The sequence below is a fragment of the Bombus impatiens genome, unplaced genomic scaffold (assembly GCF_000188095.3).
Source record: "Bombus impatiens unplaced genomic scaffold, BIMP_2.2 scf_0051, whole genome shotgun sequence".
Taxonomy (NCBI): Eukaryota; Metazoa; Arthropoda; class Insecta; order Hymenoptera; family Apidae; genus Bombus; species Bombus impatiens.
In genome coordinates this window covers 141,533-162,402 of record NT_176470.1, presented here as the reverse complement: position 1 = coordinate 162,402, position 20,870 = coordinate 141,533, and the positions used below count along the sequence as shown (strand labels likewise).

Below are 20,870 nucleotides of genomic sequence, written 5' to 3'. Positions count from 1 at the left end.
TACGCGAAAAAAGAAGTCGAAAATATAGAATAACAATTTTTCCATCGAGACAACGATCTACAGTGAGATCCGTTATAACGAGACGCGATAAAGTGGACGCGTACGGAGCGAAAATTCAAAGTGGATTTTCTCGAAAACAAAGCCTCGAACGAAAAATGTTTATTCTATATTTTCGACTTCTTTTTTCGCGTAGTATCACCCCCTTTCCGCTTGTACCGCCAGTTACCAACCACCCTGTATATACGTAAGTATCAATCAGACTTTATCGTTAACTATCTTCGCTATTCGTCCACTCGCTTTTGTCTCCAACTGTATATCCGTATATCTAAATAATCCAAGTTTCGCGATTTACCTTTTACTCTAAAGTACCTGATCTCTAGATCGTCCGTTTTTTCCTTAGAAAAAATAAATACACGCGATACTTGCACAAGGTTGGCGACATTTTTACAAATGGAATTCCTTAAAGTTATTCGTCTTATATATTTTTCCTCTCATATTCTAAGATGTTCCAGACAAAGCAACGAAATAAATATACGGCGTTATTATCGTCGTTGCTACCTCTGAGCTTAAGAGGAATATGAAAAGCGCGACAGCTGTGGTAGCGATGGCTATCGCGATCCAGCTAATTTCAGATTCAGCTAATTTCAATAAAAGACGAGAACTCACCTATGAAAGTAAACCAGAATATCCGCCCTATCGCTGTTAACCTCCTGAAAAGTAAGCTTGGAGTTTCTCGCCCAGAGATCGAGGGCTCTGCTTAGCTCGAAACGAACGCCGCCCGTGTCGAGGCCACTCGGTTGCTCGGTTCTCAGGCTGTAACAAAAAGAAAGAAAGAAAGAAAGAAAGAAAGAAAGATCGTTAGGAATCCGCCGAAAATCGATTCCGCCGGTGAGCGATGCTTTTGTCCTCTTTATCGGCTCTGCTCGAGAGCGGCTTCGATCTAATAACCACGCCAGCAAACCGGAGGAAACGTTTCGCGGCAAGAGACGCTGAAAGGGAGCCGATTCGATCGTTGCTCGAAAGACGAACGATTTTAGCAAATATGGTCCGTTATTTCTCGGTGAGAACGAAAGAAACGAGGAAAATATCGTTGCACGCCAGAACGCGGAAATTCCGAGAAATCGTTCGTACTACGTTCCCGTGGAAAATTAGGGATGGAACGCGTCTTTCGGTCGAGATTCGTACAATTTATTCAACGGCGTAGGTTCGACGTAAAGAACAAAAGCGTCACGATCGATTCATCGAAAGTCGATCAAAGAATATTTTACTAGCAATGACAAGGGCCATACATCTCGACGAATCATATCGCTATACGAAACGATAGACATGACTCCGAGATATTGCAAATGGGAAATTTCATTCTTGTTATAATTCAAATATGGAATAAAAATGATCGAACGAGAAACGATCATTTAGCTAATCGACAAACCGCAGCAAAGTTTCTCGTACCTTCGATTTTACAGAGAACAGCGATTTTACGTTTACTATGGCTATAAAAAGCCGACATTTAGTAAACGATCAGGCTTCAGTCTGAAATAAACTGCGGATGAACCTATAATCGAGCTTTATAGCTTGGCAGGAAAGTTCCGTACTACAACGACCTATTTTCCATCGAACGATCGGAGGAATTTTAATCAAATTTTGATCGAGTATTCTATCGATAGTTGTAAAATCTTACGTTTCCTGTATTCACGATGAAAGGAATGTACCCGTTGTGATATTTACCTTAAAAGACTTTCGAAACGTATCTTGCGGAATGAAACCAACGAAATTTCTAGAAGCTGGCAATAAGATGCGACGCGCGTTTCAAAAATGTTCAACGCGCGAATATCAACGAAGCACGTAATTGGAAGAAACGCGTTTGAAACGCGTAAGGTTAAGGTCGGACGATTAATTATTACGATCATTTACTCGGATCCTTGAAACGGATATGGCCGTTTTAATCGAGCGAAACTGGATATCCCGTGATTCTGACGACATCGTTCGCGCAGTTTATAAAACCAAGCCTTTAAACTGCGACGCTTATTTCCACCGTGTTCGTAATTAACGTCATCCTGCTTTTAAACGGGGACATTTCCAAAGCACGCAAACAGGATATGCTCGAAGCCTATCAGGCTATCCCTTAAAAGGATTGCACCTCGCGTAGACCACTCGGGCCTCATCGATGCATCGATCTATATTCCCGAGAAATGTCACATTTGCGCCGAACTCGTCGTTTCGATCTTTAAAGTTCGACTGCAAGAAACGTAGCTTTCCTTTCGATATTTCCAAGGCATATGGCAGTGTATACGCGTCGTGTTATCGATCGATCCACCTGAGATTTCAAACAAGCGTAGAACTGTAACTTCGGCTGGAGCACTCGATTGTGGTTGGAACGTGGTCAATAGAAATCGAATGTAAATACACGTAATTGCTAATAAGATCGCTAAAGTGTAACTACATTTATCGAACGATCGATCGCTCAAGATCCGGATCAGGATGCATTTTTTCCGCCATATTTTCCGTGGAGACTTTGAGAGGAAGAAATACGCGCGAGGTAGCCGTTAATTAAACCGTGTCGAGATCGTTCCATCGAAGCCTAATTAGAAGAAGAAATCGGTAGGAAGGTTCGAAGGAACGAAAAGTAAGCCGCGAGACACGGTGCAACGCGGCTGGGTGGGGCAAGCGAAGTTCTATTCAGTCAACCGAAGCGAACTGGCTTTATTCGCTTTTCTTGCTAGAACACCTGTGCATCGCGGCCTGGCTGAATTTCGAAAGGTCGTTTCGCCCTTTCCGTGTACCAGAACGAGGCTGAAAGACTGAAAAGCTGACGCGATGTGCCGCGGGCGATGCGGATACACAGTTGTGCAGCTCCGTGACTCGACCAAACGGCGCGACGTCGAGCGACGCATTGCGTCGTCCCTTGCAGTTGCTAAAACGCGATCAGAACGCTGCTTTCGGGCCTTATTTTACCAGGAAATTGGTCGAAAGCGAGCAACGAGAATACGCTTGTTCGTAGGAAATGTCGTCAAGGTCTTCGACCGAACAACGAAACGCGAGTTTCAGGTTGGAACGAGCCTCTTGGTACGTACATATTTACACACGTTTGTGTACCACTTGTGACGAATTGCAAATTCATCTGACACTGCAGCGTCCGGATATCGAACTTTGCGTTATATCTATCCCCAAATTACTAGATCAAACGTTGAATTTTAAGTGAAATACGATTTACAGAAATATCGTTGCATCGGCGATGCTGAAGTAGCAACGACCAATCGACGTGACTTTTAAATCGACCCTACAGGAAAAACGATAAAATCCTGAACTTCGAGCGAGTTGTACGGAAAACTAAGAACAGATATTTCACGGCTATTTAGTGGTAATCGCGAAACAGAGATCTTGCCGAGTCAAGCGTTTATTATACGTGTCGTTGATAGTTCAACACTAGAACTACCGATAGTTAACACGAAGCTATTTCTACCAAAACCAGTGAAAATGACTGGTCTTTGACAAATACGTAATAATGGAATATTTTTATATTTATCGATTTATTACTTTCTTACAGAAGCAATTCCACGTTATGTAGTACACTTTTGGTATTATTAATCCATCTGAGACCAACATCCCTAAACGAGGGTTGACACATTTATAAAATCGCAGAACCAGCCATTTCGACTGGTGTGGTATTTTTTAATGTTAGCATCTAGCGATCGATCCGGAATTTTCCCGATAACCGATATCATCATATCGAATGATACGCGGTAAAACTTTGAAAAACGCGTGGCAAGTTGCAGAAAACGAGGAAACTGTTTAAATGGGTTTCGATAAACACATTGCAGGAACCTTTTACACTCTGACAAGTACCAGTAATTTTCACTGGTATTGCTATAAGTAGCCTCGATGCAAAATTATTTTCAGTTTGAATACATAAAAAACGAAATAAAATTCATTGTATCGTTCTTTTAGTCATCGTTGCGAAAGTCGTTACATCGTTGCGGAAAAAAGATATAACACGAAGTAGGAATTTTATAATAAAATTGTGAAACCAGTCGATCTGACTGGTGCGGTAGTTCCAGCGTTAACTCGTTGTCACATTTCAGAATCATCGATAATATCGTTTAAGAACTTAAGAATACGAAGGATGTTTAGCTGTCGAAAGGGATGTCACGGTTTTGACGAAATTGTCAAATGAAAAAGAGAGTTTAATCGACGAAGAAATTCCGTCTGATGGATGGATCAGAAACTTTTTTATTATATAATTAAGTTATACTTTGTACGAACTTTGGTGTAGTCGTGCGTCCTTTATGGATATTGATTGTCACATTACGTCACGTCGCCAGGGTGCACTGCAATTTTCGCGTTTACGCCGTTCGTATCCGTCACGTCGCGTCTTATCAACTCCTTTCAAACTTGCATTATGCCAGACCAGCGGTATTCTCCTTTGATCATGTTGATGTAGACACACGGTCTTTATATCTCTCACTGGTTTTCGTCTTTCATCTAGCATATTCAAAATTCTTGTTTCCGTTTTTCTGTTGTATTTGGAACTTTGATCGTACATTGCACCCTTTTAGCAAGTTGAATGGCTGCTGAACGTACGATGTCTGTTTTGAATTCGTAACTTTCGCGATATACTACGTACGTTAGAAATGTACGACTGGTTTCGGATATTAACACTTCATGCACGAATAGCGAATCGCAGAAGAAATACTATACGTATTCTTTAAATTTTACAACAGTTTTCCTTTGTAAAATAATTGTCCGGTTCAAAATTAATTTACTACCATTTTTAAAAACACACGTATATCGCGTGTTTGCGTTGGAAAAATTAATGGTCCGGACACGGTTATTTCACATGGCTAGAAAAATATCCAATTAGTATCTAAAATTGCAGAGCAAACGAATGGAATGAAAAGGTGATCAACGGGATAATCGAGACGTTCGATCGGACCGAGATGGAAAGAGGGAATAATTTTCGTCTGTGGAACATTTCTCGCGAGCTTTTGTTCCTTTTTATCTTCGACGTATCTTCACCGTGTATAAAAAAGTGCGAGGAAAAAGAAAATGGGATCGTAAGAACAATGGGCCGGGCATTTGCGACCATAATTTCTTCTTTTGACTCTCTGTGGCTTTGTATACGCGCGAAATATACCCAAGAGGTGGAGAAATCATTCGAGAAAACAAAAGAAATACCTGATTTTCGTCACTCGGTAAGTTGCTCGGATACGAGAACAATATTCGACCATGTGACAGATCAATTACCCTAATATCAACGCGTCGCACGTTCGTTAATGTTGTGGTTATTTGATGTGTAAACAGAGAAACTCGTGGATAAATTGTAAGGTAGAAAATATATTTAAATAGAAGCGTAATTATAAGTAAGAATACAATTTGAGCTGGTCCAGACCCGCACGCTAGCTGTGTTACCCAATAACTGAAAACCCCCAAGCCAACGTCGCCTGTCTACCGTTTACGGTCTGTCTACGTCGCAGTCTTTTGTCTACGCGCTGTCGATGGGGCTTCGGTGCTTGAGAAAACTAAAAAGACCAGATGTAGAGTTTTCTTAGAAGTGGCGACCACTTCAACAATTAACCAGGCTGTCGTTCATCAACACTCTACATTCTACGTAGTATTGAAAGCACCTTAGCTACATTTTGAAATAAAATTAATCGATCATGTATAACGGTTATATCATATAATAATATTTGAAAATATTCAAAGAAACGTTTTACTCATATCATACAGGAGGATACAAACTTAATTCTGCTACGATCCTCGTAGTTTTGCTAAGAGATTTTTTTAACGACGAGATATCATTTGTAGCGGTAGGTGACAAAAACTAGCTGTGGCAAATGCCGATATCACGAGAGGAAGACTTCCTTTCTAAAATTTGCGAAACTATGTATGAATTCAACAATAACGAGTAAAATGAGAGAGTGAATTGAAATCGTGCCACGAAACAAAATGGCCGAACACGTTCATGGGCTGGCACGAAGTAGAACGAAGGAAATAAAGTAGAGAATGAAACGATACATCACGCTGCGATATTAATTTTCTGCTCCCGTTTGCGCGGCTTCTGCCCCTTCCTCTTTTCCTAGCTATCGCCGACTCTGCGCTTGATTATGCGGATTACATATCGCGCAGCGAATATAAAGAAAAAAAGAAAAGGAGAAAGGAACCAAATAAGCCGAAGAATCAATGCGTATAAAACGGAATAAATAATCAACGGTTCGATTTAAAATTGCTGTTTCGCAAAAGTTTGAATAGTCTGGCGTTAAAGGAAATGTGGCGGCACTTGTGACATCGATCACATCTCAACCTATATCAGAGATAAGAAGACATCGACCCCCGACCTTCGGACACTTTTCCACGTCATAACCTACACCGAGCCCCCTCAACATCCTCAAACCAAAAGGTATACAGGGTGGTTGGTAACTGGTGGTACAAGCGGAAAGGGGGTGATTCTACGCGAAAAAAGAATTGGCGTTTGGCGCGCAGCAAAGATAAAATATAGTTCACGTATCGAGTTTTCTTACTTTATTTCTCCGTTTGATTTACTTACCTATTCGCCGGTTTCAATCGAAGAACAACCGTGTTTGCAATTCTAACGACCAACGGAATCACCAACCACGAATTCGGCTCGTAAAATTTACGACAGGCATAAAACGAGAAGATGGAGAGCCATCGTTACTTTACGTGGAAACTCTCAACATGTCAGTTTCCGTTCGCGGAGATCTTTTCAGCGTCTAGAGTGAATTATTTTGCGCTACTTGCTGTGACGATTAAAACATCGACGATGAGTATCGAAGAAACTTATGCGAATACGTGTTAGAACGTAGACGATCGTTGATACTATTTACATTACGTTCGTTCATATCTATTTATTTTTGTTGAAGTGGTCATCACTTCTGAGAAAACTTTACATTTGATCTTTTTAGTTTTCTCAAGCACCGAAGCCATCGACAGTGTCACGTAAAATAACACAAAAGAACAACAAAAAAAAAATAGAAAAAAAGAAACTTTATTTTTCTTTTAACACAATTCACGATTTTTACTTCCGAGCTCTAGGCGTAACTTTTCAAGACTGACTCTTACAACTCGACTTCCGATCGGATTAGGTTATTTGTCTTTTGGCACCCCTCAATATCCTCACTATCCTATTTTTGTTAGGCATCCACGATCGCCGCCACGCACGCCTTCTCCTCGAAAATTCGGCGGAAGGATCGTTGGGATATTGATGGCTCATTAGGCACTTTGGCGATATACATCGTCGCCAAGTGCCACCACATCATTATCTCCGATTTTAAAGTGAGCCGGTCGTGACAGCGGCCTGGTCTCTGACGTGGATTGACGTTACAACAGCGTGTAGACAAAAGACTGCGACGAAGACAGACCATAACGTTGGGTAGACGTTGGTGTCACGTAATTTTTAGGGTTGGTTGGTGAAAATAAAATATAGTTGAGTCGTAACACAACTATTAACTTTGTTTTAATCAAACTTTATTACGAATCCAGCAATCACAACGTAACACGCACTGAATTAACATAAATCACAATTCACTCCAACCACGTTATGTAAGACTTAGTTACAACGATACATTAAGTACGCGACTTATAAGGGTAGAGACCGATATAGATATGTCGACTATTCTAAGGATACAGGATAAGTGAAGTTTTACCGACGATACTGTGTCTGAGGAAAGCTAGGGGTGGGTGTGTCTAAGGACACGGAACTATCGGATTTGTTGACGACAATTTTGGTTAAGAAAGTGAGGGCACTAGACACCGTCTCCGATTGGATAATAAGACGGTTGGTGGACCAGGAAGGGTTTTAGCTGCCCTCGCGAGAAAGTTGCTAACGGAACATACCAGATTAACCGCCCTCGCGAGAAAGTTGTTAACGGAACATACCAGATGCGAAGAAAACCAACTTTCTAAGCTAACACGTGGTAGACGATAAACGTAAAGGGAAATCTAAGACAGGAAATGGTCCGAAGGACCTTAACTATGAAAATGCCAAGGCCCCTGGTGGATACTTAAGACTATCGAGGGTGCGCACCAAGGATATGCAGACATCTGGGTGCCATCCTGTCCGTGGTGTGTGGCCTGATCTCTGATGTGAATTGACGTTACATTGGCTTGGGGGTTTTTAGTTATTGGGTAACACAGCTAGCATGCGGATCTGGACCAGTTCAAATTGTATTCTTACTTATAATTACGCTTCTATTTAAATATATTTTCTACCTTACAATTTACCCACGAGTTTCTCTGTTTACGCATCGAATAGCCTCAACAATTTTTATAGTCGCAAAGATTAACGACATACGTGCCAGTTTTCTGATAAATTTTCAAAGTTACAACGAATTCGTAACATTTTTATTCGCAGTTCGAAGTTGCCCGCAGGAGATGGCTCGTAGAAACTACGTTGCAATTTTCTGCTCGCCGGACGAAACAACTCGTGAGTAATTACATCGTTTCGTGACGTACATTGTTATTCACGCTGTCCAATCGTAATCATCGATTCGTCGAGAACGCCCCTATACTTATTAGATAAGAACAGCCGAAGAAGAAAAGTAAATTCCACCTGTCAATTTGTCGTGTTTAACGAAAGATCGAATAGAGGCGAACGCGTTCGCGTCGATCGGAATTCTCCGACAAAATCGTTATCGTGGTCGAATAAACATCAAGAGGGAAACCGCCTCGACGATATCACGCGAAACAAGTCCTATTTTCAGTTCTATAGGAAATTCTATAAACTGTTTCATGGCGTTTCAGCGTACCACGGAACGCATTGTGTACCTGCGATTGCAGAACTGGTATTCGATATTCCGGTAAATTTCCAATAGCGACGTGACTTTACGTCGCGAGTTTACGAAGATCGATTCATTTCGCCAAAACGGTTTTCCAAGCGATATTTCGTAACGCATTCGCAGACTAAATCGCGGACAGTGTTCCGCACTAATATTTTGTTCAACATGGTAACCCCGTCGATGAGACGATATTCCATTCGTTAATTAGAAAATAGATTGGAAGTAATATTTGTAAAAGTTGGAGTGAAAAACAGAGGTGGCTGAAAAATTTAGGAAACGCGTTGTGCTTTTTAAAACGACTGCTATTAACGTTTACGTTAATTTCCATCTCGGTTGAATATTCATTTTATCATCGAGTAAAATCGAGTGTCGCGCCGCGTCGCGTCGTAAAACGATTTCGTTATACAGCGAAATCGATAGGACGGCTAATCGCAACGCGAAGCCAGCTTCCGTAACTATCCAGTCCCACAACTACCGAATTGCAACTTTTAATCGTCCCAACAGAGTCGTACAATTTTTCTTATTTCACCTAGATGTTTTTACGAGCGCTCGGGGAGACGGTACACCGACGGATGAAAATCCTTCCCTCTACCCTCGTGCTCGTGACCGATCCTCTCTTTGCCAATGGGATTCCCTCGACCGCGAATCCAATCACTCGAGTCGCAGGCTAAAAAGCTCTCGAAGCTTTGCCTGGGAGCTCGTGTGATCGACAGATTATAGAGAGCCGTCCCGTAACCGAGTGGCATTCGACGCTCTGTGCCTTCGGTGTCAACGACGAGCTTCGACATTCGCCGATCCTACAGGATCGAGTGAATCGCTCCGTCACATACACCGACCGGAATATACCGTGCACCTGTATTCGACAAAGCCTGCTTTTGACAAACGCCGTTTATCAACCGTACACATGATCCATTATACGCAGTTTATGCACACAGGCTGGTCCTTTCTTTTTCTTCTCGCTTTTTTCCTTCCAGTTCCTCCGAGAACGTTCAGCCGTTAATTCCACAAAGTTCAACGCAATTTCTAATTTTACGAACCTCTTATCTTTATCGTTCCGACGTACTTGGATTTCTCGAGATTTCAAACGTCGTTTAAAAATCCAACTTTCCTTTGCAAGCTTGTTACAAATTTTACGGCGATTATTCGTCCGAGGAAAAGTCACTTTTAAGTTTAGCCTAACGATAAACCATAATATACCTAAAAGCTGGTATCCAAGCGATACCGTTCGTGTTTTAGTTAAATTCCTTGGTAGTTCTCTTGTTATCTTTTCGTTGATTAACTTTTTCCGCGATATTTCCATTAAAGGTAAGAAACGTACGATGCTTTTTACCACGCAATTTCTAATCTGCGTTTACATTGCTTTCGTAATGAATGGGCAAAAGCGTATGCCAGTCACGGATCGCGAATGGAGTAGTACGTAGAATTAATTAGCACACTGGTTCATGCCAGTGAATTCCTTCGGAGTCTATTATGCATCGATGTTGCAGGCAATATTTCCTACGTTATTGCAAATGCGTCGATGAGAATGGAAATTAACACGAACGTTACGGTAACTCGGAATAGGAAATTCTCGTGATTGCCTATCAACAATGGATCGTCAACTTCGCGATTGTCATAAACATTTGGATATTTGGTGCAACCCGATCGAAACCCAAGTTCCGCGTTTATCTTTAACGAATAGCTAACGTTGCAAAAATTTGGATCAAAGTGATTTATTCGAGGCGTAATTCGGAAGCGTCGAAATACGATATTTCCGCACGCTATTGCACGTATTGTCGTGAAACTTGGTCGTTTATTCAAGAATTGCATAGTTTCGATCGCGTAAATTGCATGCTTCGCAACTGTGAATATTATGTACAAGATCGTGATAATTTGTACAAGTTTAATCGACGTACGATCAAGCTTGTATTTAGTTTTGTTTAGAAGCACGAACGGAAACGTTGACGTTGCCTGGAATCGGTTCATTTAACGAACTGAAAATGGATTTATCGATGCGTCGGAACAGGTAGCGACGTAGCGGTGACGATAGCTGGCGTAAATCTCGTTAGGTGGGAAAAATGGAGAAATGAATTAATTAGCAGCGACGCGGAATAATACGCGTTGCGTACAAAACAGGAACTAGATATACGAGATTCCGTTCTTTCAACTCTTTCCTATTTATAATATATAATTATATATATTTTCAATATGTACGTATACTCGTTGCATCGTTATATTTTACGAATTCTGTTTGAGTATTTTTTACGCAATGTAAACATTCGCGCTCTAATAACAGGCTGTTGTAACAGGCAAAATGTAAAGTAACTAGAAATACGCGACGTTCTTTCCATAATGCGATAAATTCCTAGAACTCGCGAAACGCAAATTCGTTTAACACGTGAAATATTTTTTTCTCTCTCTGCACAGGATTTTATGTTTATTTCGTTGGAAGCGAGTCGCTAATTCTTGGCTCGCGGCTCTCTTTGTTCGTAGAATTGGAGGAACGGAAATTCAGTAGCACGCACCAACCATAAATCCGTTCCTCCTGCAGTGGAATTACCCAACAGGTTTTCCGGAAAACCCAATTGAAGTCCGCTACGTGGATGCTGGTCAGCCTGGCCGATTTGACCGTAGCGTACGACGAATTCGGTTTACGGAATCTGAATCGTTCAGGTTGAAATGCGCGCGATGACCACGATGAAAATTGAATCGATTTCGTCGTGTTTCAACGAGTTTAACTGGTCGGAAGATGAACATCGCCGCTATGACTTCTGATGATCTTGGTCGCGATGCTCCTTCCCTCTTTTCATCTATTCTCTACGTAATTCAACCACCGATTTTACGGTGGAAATATCAAAACGGCTAACGGTGGTAAGAACGGAGTTGCTAATTCGTCGTCGTAAACTCGACGGAGCGATAGATAATCGAGTTTTCCTCGATTCACAGTTTGACGAAACAAGTGATAAATTGATCGAGAGTGATGGACAGACAATGGAGTAGATAAATGGAACGGATGGACAAGTACTTAGATAAAATGATCGACGCGAAAATTGATGAACCGATCGAGTGACAGGTCGTTATACGAATATACCGAATTTCCCGATCGAATCTCGTAAAATCGCGAATTAATTTTTCTCTTCGAACGAACGTGACTAATGACTAATGCGTTTATCGCACTTGGAGCTTTTCAAGTATCGTCCATCGTAACAGATATCATCTCGCACTTATTAAATATATATTATTCGTTATACGAATTTATGCATATCGTTATACGAATAGACGTCGACTTTGGATAAGATCTCGGTACAGTCGTTGTAGACTCGTAAAACATTCGACGATTATTTTCAGAAGATTTCGATCTATTACTCTGTTTGTTAGAAATTCGGAACTATTTTTGTGCGCGTATGTGTCTTATATCTTTAGTTCGATTTATTAACGAACGCATGGAAACAACGCATCATAGACAAATCGAAGCAACTCAAGGCTAAACTTAAAAAATTTTACTGGCTCGTTGGCCGTCGCTCCAACTTAAGCACTCAGAGCAAAATAATGCTATATAAAGTCATACTAAAACCTGTTTGGACCTATGGGATCCAACTATGGGGAACAGCGACTAACTCCAACATCCTAGAAATCCTTCAACGATTTCAATCAAAAACACTAGGATCCTTGATAGATGCACCTTGGTATGTCGCCAACGAAACAATCCACCGCGACCTCAAGATACCCACAGTCAAAGAAGAAATATACAAGTTCAGAAGCAGATACAAGTCAACAACCACCCCAACCCATTAGTCACCCAACTACTTGACACGACGGACCAGATCATCCGCAGACTAAAAAGAAAATACCCTTTAGATCGAAGCATTAGATTCAACTAGAATCAACGTAATATAAATTATTATAAATCAAATTGTTGTACCACGCCAAATGAAGTTACTTAAAATTCTCAACGAGAATTGATTGTAAGTAGTCTACCAAATAAAAAAAAAACTTATTAACATTAACAACAGAATTCTTATTTGTGCAATACAGCAATTTGATCGATCGGTTATTAGGGAATAAGAAATTTTGTTTCAATCGTTTAACGAGTCTTATCTTATCTTCGTTTAAAACTTTCTCTCAAACTGTCTTTCCAGTTTCCACGAAACGCCATCTTCTTTGTCTTTGGAACAATTTTTCCACTGACACTCCGTTACGAAAAATCCCATTCACGGATCAATCGTACCATTTCCATTAAATAAATTCGATTTCCACTAAATATTCCACGATTCTTCCTATCTTCGACACTTTTAGAAGCAAATTTCGCTTGGATTCATCTTAATCGAAACTACAATTTTATCGTAAAACCTATGTGACGTAAGTCAAAGAAAGTTATATTTCGTTTAACTTCGCGGTAAGATCAATTTCTACGAGAATAAAGTAGAAGTATATTTTTCCGTAAGAAAAATGTCGCAAGTTCGAAAAGCGGAAGCGAAGTCGCGTGTGTTTGAAAGTTACGAGTTAGGTACTCGAGTGCCGGCACATGCTTCTTCCAACGAAATAAACAAGTTTATTCGAGGCGAAGAAAAGCTCGAGGGAAAAGTCAGCAGAATAGACGCATTGTATAAACGGATAAATTGCTGCGACGATTGTTTTTTCTTCCCACAAAAACGAACGTTCCAACGATCGTTCGAGTTTCCGATTTTACATTGCTCTTGTCTCTTCGAACTATCTTCCGATTTATCGTAAAATCTTGGTCAATGTTACGCGTAACGCGTAAAATTTGGTTCCACAAATGGCGCTTCAAAACAAATGAAAATAAATCCAGTCATATAACCTTCACGCTGCGAAAACAATCCTGCCCGTAGATGACCATAAATAATATTCCAATTCCAAACAAAGATTCGGTCAGATATCCATGATTCTGGACAAAAGAATAACATGGAAACGACACATGGTAGATAAATCCAAGCAACTTAAATCAAAATTTAAAAAATTCTACTGGCTCGTTGGCAGACGTTCCAACTTAAGAGTAAAATAATGCTATATATGACCATATTAAAACCCGTTTGGATCTATGAGATTCAACTATGGGGAACAACGAGTAATTTCAACATAGAAATTCTTCAACGATTCCAATCGAAAACTCTAAGATCCTCGATAGATGCACCTTGGTATCTTACCAACGAAACGAAAGAAAGAGGAAAGAAACGTTAAAGAAGAAATATCCAAATTCAGTAATAGATATAACATAAGAGTTAACAAGCACCAAAACCCAATTACTTGACACGCGATCAGATCCGCAGGCTGAGAAGACATTATCCTTCAGATCTAAACGTTAGATTCAGCTGGAATCAAGCATACGATAATCACCTATTATACATGATATAATTTACTTATAATTCTCAATGAGAATCGATCGTAAAATTCTTGCAAATAAAAAAAAAATGCATAAAAATCACCGCTCGTGCTGCGGTTAAGCACCACGCGTGTATTAAATGTGTGTATTAAATCGCGCGACTTATACGCTACCGGAAGATTATAGAGGGGACGAAGATACGAATTGGATTTTATTAAAAAAGACGGCTGTATTAGCAATCGATTGGGATGGCCATTACTGCCAGGCTTGGTCCATTTTCTGTAGTGTCCTTGACAAAAGATACACTTTTAATCGGTTTTATAGGATGAAAGCTGCATATATACATTATACGTATGTATATATGTACATATATATACATATATACATATATATATATACATACGGGAAAGGTTAAAAACGGCCATCGCGCCGGTTCGAACATTACGTACACCGGTCCGATGGAATCTCGTTCAGTTAACGCAATTAACTATCCTAGAGCGCGTAGTGAGACTCGAGTGCCGCGTAAAAATGCAAAATTGGATTAAGCATCGGTGAAAGGACCATTAGAGGGAGATATTAAAAGTTAGCGACACGACGGCTTTAGTTACTGGTATCAGAACAGAGCTCGCGGCTGCCAAAGAGCCTTGAAAATTGGTGCGGATTCAAAGCCATCGACTTCCATGCGAGAAATTCACGCTCAATTCGTTTAATAACGAACGAAGCCTTTGAAAAAAGGAAGGAATATCATTTTCTCTGTCTTTAACGACGATATACCTTTTGGAAAGATCATTTTCTAGCGATCATTAAGTCTAGAAGAGAAGAGTAACATTCCTGACAAAGTATTGGTATTGACACACCGATTAATCGATTTTTATCCGTGCTCAGACTTGTTTGGCAGCGCTTGATAATTTAAAGTTGTGAAATGCAGCGTCGACGTATAAAAAGTATATTAGGAGAATAGATTGCGAAGTAAAGACGGTGTAGGAAAGAGTCGTGCAGCATCGATCGCTCTAAATTGTTTCGTTACATCTTGGTGTAGAAAATGATCTTGAGAAATGTAAAGATCGAAATTTTAGAAATGAGTTTATAACACAAGCGGGACTTGATAAAAAATTAGATAATTTGTAAGAGTAAAAATGTCGTAATTTGTAGGAAATGAAAAATTGTCGTTCAGTGCCGACCAATTATTTAATTAACAGAGTTTCTCGGCCTCGATGATAAATAACGTTAAAGAAAGTATATTTAGATGTCGTGATACGTATCTTTATCCAATTTTTATGACAATATCGCGATAGAACAGTTTTTCATCATTGTCACGTTAACTGTTTGATATTAATACTGTCTGCATTTATTGTTTCAAAGCCAACAGAGTTTAAAAACTTCAAGAAATTTATTTTTTAATAATGCCACGCAATTATACGAATACAAACATTATACGTCACATTTTCGATTTCACGTATTTACGTTTCGTTGCACTGTGCATCGCAGAGGGAATTTCGCCTGTCCCCGAGCAGCTAATGAACTTGGAAAGCGCTCCGATTCTAGCGTAAACGAGACAAGTTACTAATAAACTTGACTAAAGAAACGAGTCCGGATGGATCCAGTCGGTTAACAGTGGATGGCGAGAGGAAAGCTGTCCCGTTTTTCTACTTGTCCAAAAACTCTAAAAATTTGCATCTACTTGACTAAACCGTTTTACCACGTTTACACCGGTCGTGTCCGATCGGATCTTAAATCTTTAATAGCAAGTTACCTATACTTGTCGCTTCGCTAAGCCACCGCACCAGAGAAAAGCTGATTTTCGTTGACTGGCTCCCCGGCAAAAGGTAGGTATCGGTTCACGGTTGTGACAGTATGACGAAGGCGTCTGTAGATAAAGAGATGATCCGCGAAGCGAATACCGAGTGTAAAAGAGAGCATCGGACTCTATTCGATTTTTGTGCGATCTTCTTGTCATCTATGTAAACGCGTGTGAAAGGTCGTAAGCTCTCGAGCAAGCAGTCGAGCACATGTTCTTCTCATCGAAGAAAATCCAGCGATGATATATAGTCGGATCGTCCTCTGGTTGCCGAGTTGGTTCGGCTTTTCGTATTTTTTGATTTCTTCCCGTCTCATAATAATACGAAATAATCTCGAAATTTGTTCGCATTTATTTTCAGGAACTATTTGCTTAACAGAGACAAAATATGATTCGTTCGTTGACTATCCTGTCGTGTTATCGAAAATTGCCTAACTGCCGTACCTATGTATGCAAGTAAGTACTTGCGATCCATGTGATCGATGAAACGTTGTTTCGTCGAGAGAGTCGAGAGAGAAAGATTCATCGTTCATCTAGTTACGTTCTCCTCGTTATTTCGTTATATCTGTATTAAGATCCAAGGTGAAAGGAAAAAAGGGGAGACTGTACGAGGATTAAATAAACGAAGCAATTTGCTACGGGGCGCGAAAGACAGCCACTAAAGTTGGACAAAGGTAAAGCAAAGGATCGTCTTGAAGGTTTCTCGTTTATCAGAAAGCTGCTGTGTCATCGTGGCTTTACAATAACATCCCTCCTCTCTGTCAGCTCTCCGTCTGCGTTTTGGTCGCGAGAGAGCCTCTCGTCTCCCTCGTCGTCACAGGCTGCACCCTCCGATGCACTCGTGGAAATGCAAGACGTTCCATCTGTATGTACGCACGTCGCTGCATCGTTCGGTGAATATGTCGTCGAGAGAGTGGTGTAGGCACTCCTCCAGAGAGAAAGAGAGAATAAAAGAGAGAGAGAGAGGGAGAGGAAGAGGGAGATTCCTCGTAGAGACGATGCCAGAGGGTGTACCTAGGCAAGGGCAAGGGCATCTAAACAAAAGATATCAAAGGGAGAACACCATCGAGACTCTTGAATAAAGAACGTGCAACTGGAGACGCGGTGAGACAGATGGGAGACGCGACAGAAACAGGAAGATGCTAACCTGTTTCCTTCTTCGCTGCATACCAACCCGATGCGCTCCGATATCTTTCGCCCTCCCCTCGCTTTCTTTCCCTTTTTCTTTTCTCTTTCTTATCTCTGTTGCCTCTCTTTTTCCTCTTGAAAATGCAACCACCTAGTTTTTCATCTTCTGGAATTATTTATGCACCAAGGACCGAGATTCATGGATTCCTATCTTTTCGTACATCGAGTTGAAATTCTCCGAGGTTTCTGGTTGTAAATTCTATGCTGTTTTGTTTCCTAATACGCTCGATACGTTGAACGTTGAACGTTGAACGTGCAGAGTACAGAAGAGGAGTGTACAGGTAGATTCGAGATACAAAACTGTACATGTACATGACTGAAATTTATAATCTACGAGACAACGTAGAATAATAAATTTAAAGCGTATTGTTTCAAACCGCATTTCAATATTCCGTAGAAAGTTTTGTATGTCACAGCATCAACGATCAATTGATCGAAACGCTTACGAACGATAGAAATCGGTGTTCGTTAAATGAGCAATTACGATCTATGCTCTACTATAACTTTGCTGAACCTGTCGAAAAGTTTTATCGCGACGTACATATAATAAGAAAAATAGTAAAAAGAAGGGCGAATCTCCGTGACCCTGAAAAGATAAAATACCGTCGACATCAGTAGGGGCGTTAGTCGGATCACGCATATCACGCGGTGCTGGTGAAAATTTAGAGAAAATCAATAAACGATATCATCTATTTTTTCGATTTTTCTATGAATAAAACAGTCATCTGATTCTATATCTTGTATTCTATAAATAGAATTGCTATTTCTTTCAAAGCTTCTAATACTGTTTCTTCGGTATAATTCCGTTTATCTTCCATTAAATTCCTTGGAATCCACTGTTATTTCTGTCGGATAGCTAATAAAAATAAATTGAAATTAAGCTACGAGTCTCAGCATTTTCAGTACCTTTGAAATAAAATACTATTTCAAAAATTTCTTCTCAGAAATAAAACACTTTATTTTCAAAGGTACACACGCACGATCTAAAATAGAATAGATTATTTACTATCTGCTACTTGAAACGATAGTCATCCTTTACATTGCGGCTGCTTCAAGGCGGTCGGTTAAGGTAGCGCACACATTCATTCTCGGCGAATGCATTCGCGTTAACGTGACTCGTAAGTGTATGCTAACAACTTATTCGATTATTCCTTCTATTATCCGTATGCCATAAGCGTTTGTTAGATTTATTTAAAAAATTCCGTTTAAATTCCTGAAAGCGTAGATTTGCGATAATTAACGAGGTATCTTATCTTTCCCGAAGTCATGGGAGACCGGACTGGCTTTCAAGCGTTTATTAGATTTATTTAAAAAATCCCGTTTAAATTCGTGAAAGTGTAGATTTGCGATAATTAACGAGGTATCTTATCTTCTTCAAAGTCATGGGAGACCGGGCACCGGCTTTTTCATTATTTTTCTCGTTCCACGTACGTCACAGAAGAAGTGATTAAAAAAGTTTCGTTAAAGTCGACGAAGAAGTAGCAGCTTTTTTTTACGAGCTCACCGAAAATTCTATCAAACGACGTAAATCTCCCGGATGTATCTGACTTTAATTTAATAAATTGAAATGTAAGCGTGATCTGACTTTGTTACAAAGTTTATTCAACGTTATCCGGCAGTGTATATAGAAAGGCGTTAAATCTGCTATGATTCGTAGCAGCGCGGGCGTCGCGTCGCGAGGTAATCGGCGAATCCTAATTAACGAGACGAAAGCCCCAAGGCAGAAGCGACGAAAGCGGGAAATCACGACGCCGTTCGAATTTCCTGAGGCGTTCTAAAAGGCGTCGCGTCGCGTCGCAACGATGCTCCTATTTTATTCTTTTCACGGTTTGTCACGATTATTTATCGAATTTGCCGAACGATTCTGATTCGATTCCTCGACTGAAACTACTTTCGCCTGTCTGTCTGTCTGTCTGTCTGACTTATCGTTCGCCTGGAATAACGACGCTCTAAGCGTCTACTACTTCGGATAATTATCGCCACGGGTAATTTTAGAACGAAAACACGAGCATATGGTCTATGGTATGGTCTTTCAGTCAACCAGCGAGAGAACTTTCTTATAGAAGAAAGAAACGTCGATACAGAAGCCAAGAGGAAAAGCAACGAAAACGGGCCAAAAGTGTGAGCGACCATTCTGTAATTCGGTCGTTTCGGTCGTTTTCAACGTGCAACGGGATTTTTCTCGGCTACTTTCGTACGCTAATGTCATCGTACGTATGTAAGTCAGGCTACGAGAGTTTCGTCGAGAGTCGAGAGAAAATTTCCCTGGGAAATAAATGCCGCTCCGCAACAACATTTTTATGTCGTTATGGACGCACTCGTTTACGACCGTGGAAAACACGGAACGGCCATAGATACGAATATTTGGACATTTCTCTCGAATAATAATATAAATTGCAGGAATTTCGACGGAATTTCAAATTATAATTCGCTCGGTTCAAACGATTTTGGAACGAGACATTAATCGTATCTAACTGGCGTCGACAATTTGTAATATCGTTACTTGCGCTGGTTTTACTACCAGCTGCAATTGTCATAGACGTACTAACACATCGTGCTACGTTTCACGGCTCCGATATATCGAAAGAAAGAAAAGCTATGAAAAATAACGAACTATTTACAATTAGACGCGAAAGTATCTTGAGGTTTACTATAGAAATTCTTTACAACTACGTCGCGCAAAAGTTTCCGAAATTTTATCGACATCGTAAGCGATACGACTACTACGATTGCATTGATCAAATTTAATGCAAATCCGCAAATGTACGTAATATAAGATATTTATTGGAAATGTACATTTTATAGAACTCGCAGCGTATTCGATACAGCTAGGAATAGTCTTAAACGTACTTGTAATTGGTACCAAAATGAACCAATATGTATTATTGGATCGCTATTGTAATATCGCCTTTTCCGGCTATTAAACCGCATTAATCGCTGTATCGTACACCGCAACAGTTCGCGTTTCTACGAATCATTATGGAGCACTATTAAGCGCTTATGCTACTAATTATATGTTTATTCCAGGCTATTGGTTACTTTACGAAGCTAGCGTGTACAAGTATGGAAGTTTTATGTCAAATATTTTAAATAAAAAATAAATAGCGATAAGAAATTATCTTGGTTTTGAAAGCAATTCTTCGTTAGTTATCTTAAGTACAGCGCAAACTTTAAATCCGTCGAGAATGGAAACGCAAGAAACGTAAATGCCGTGTCTCGAACAAATTTCCGCAGCGTGAAACACGCGACACTGTACGACCGAGAATACATCGATCACCGACGCTGTCCACGATTAATTTAAATTACCACCAGGCTAGTAAGATTATAAATTCGCTGTACAGCATTTAACCACGCAGTCATTATCCCCTGCTGCATCCAATTTCTCTTGTAATCACGTCAATATAGAGGTATACGCGGAATCTAATTCTGGCTTGATAACGTATCAGGGCATAGACTAGGCAATCGAATGGCTGGGTCAAGTCGATATACGACCAGCAAATCGAAGGTAGAATTTTCTCGTTTCGACACGCATCGTCGGATAGTTTGTTAAAATGACAAATTCTTTCGCCCGAAGGGCAATTGTACCGTATCGTAGGAAGTGGATCCCTTGCGCAAAACTCGAGGAATAAAGTTTCTCACGCGAGACGTTATTTTTGAGAAAATTGGATTTCAGAATCCATTACGTATATGTATGTGTGTGCGTCCACGTATATATTACAGCTAGCACCTTCACTTATAAGCACTTCACCGATAAAGTAAAATATCGTCTTGAGTG

The 20,870-nt window shown here is 40.3% G+C and overlaps 1 protein-coding gene across 4 annotated transcripts in view; it reads right to left on the bottom strand.

Annotated features, from left to right (window-relative positions):
- LOC100749073 (matrix metalloproteinase-2) overlaps positions 1–20,870 on the bottom strand; it is a 109,200-nt gene that overhangs the window by 21,989 nt on the left and 66,341 nt on the right. For all 4 annotated transcript variants that reach the window (XM_012392614.3, XM_003485327.4, XM_033324453.1 and 1 more), the window contains one exon: positions 667–813. In XM_012392614.3, coding sequence (XP_012248037.1) covers positions 667–813 — 147 coding nt within the window. The remainder of the gene's footprint in view (positions 1–666; positions 814–20,870) is intronic.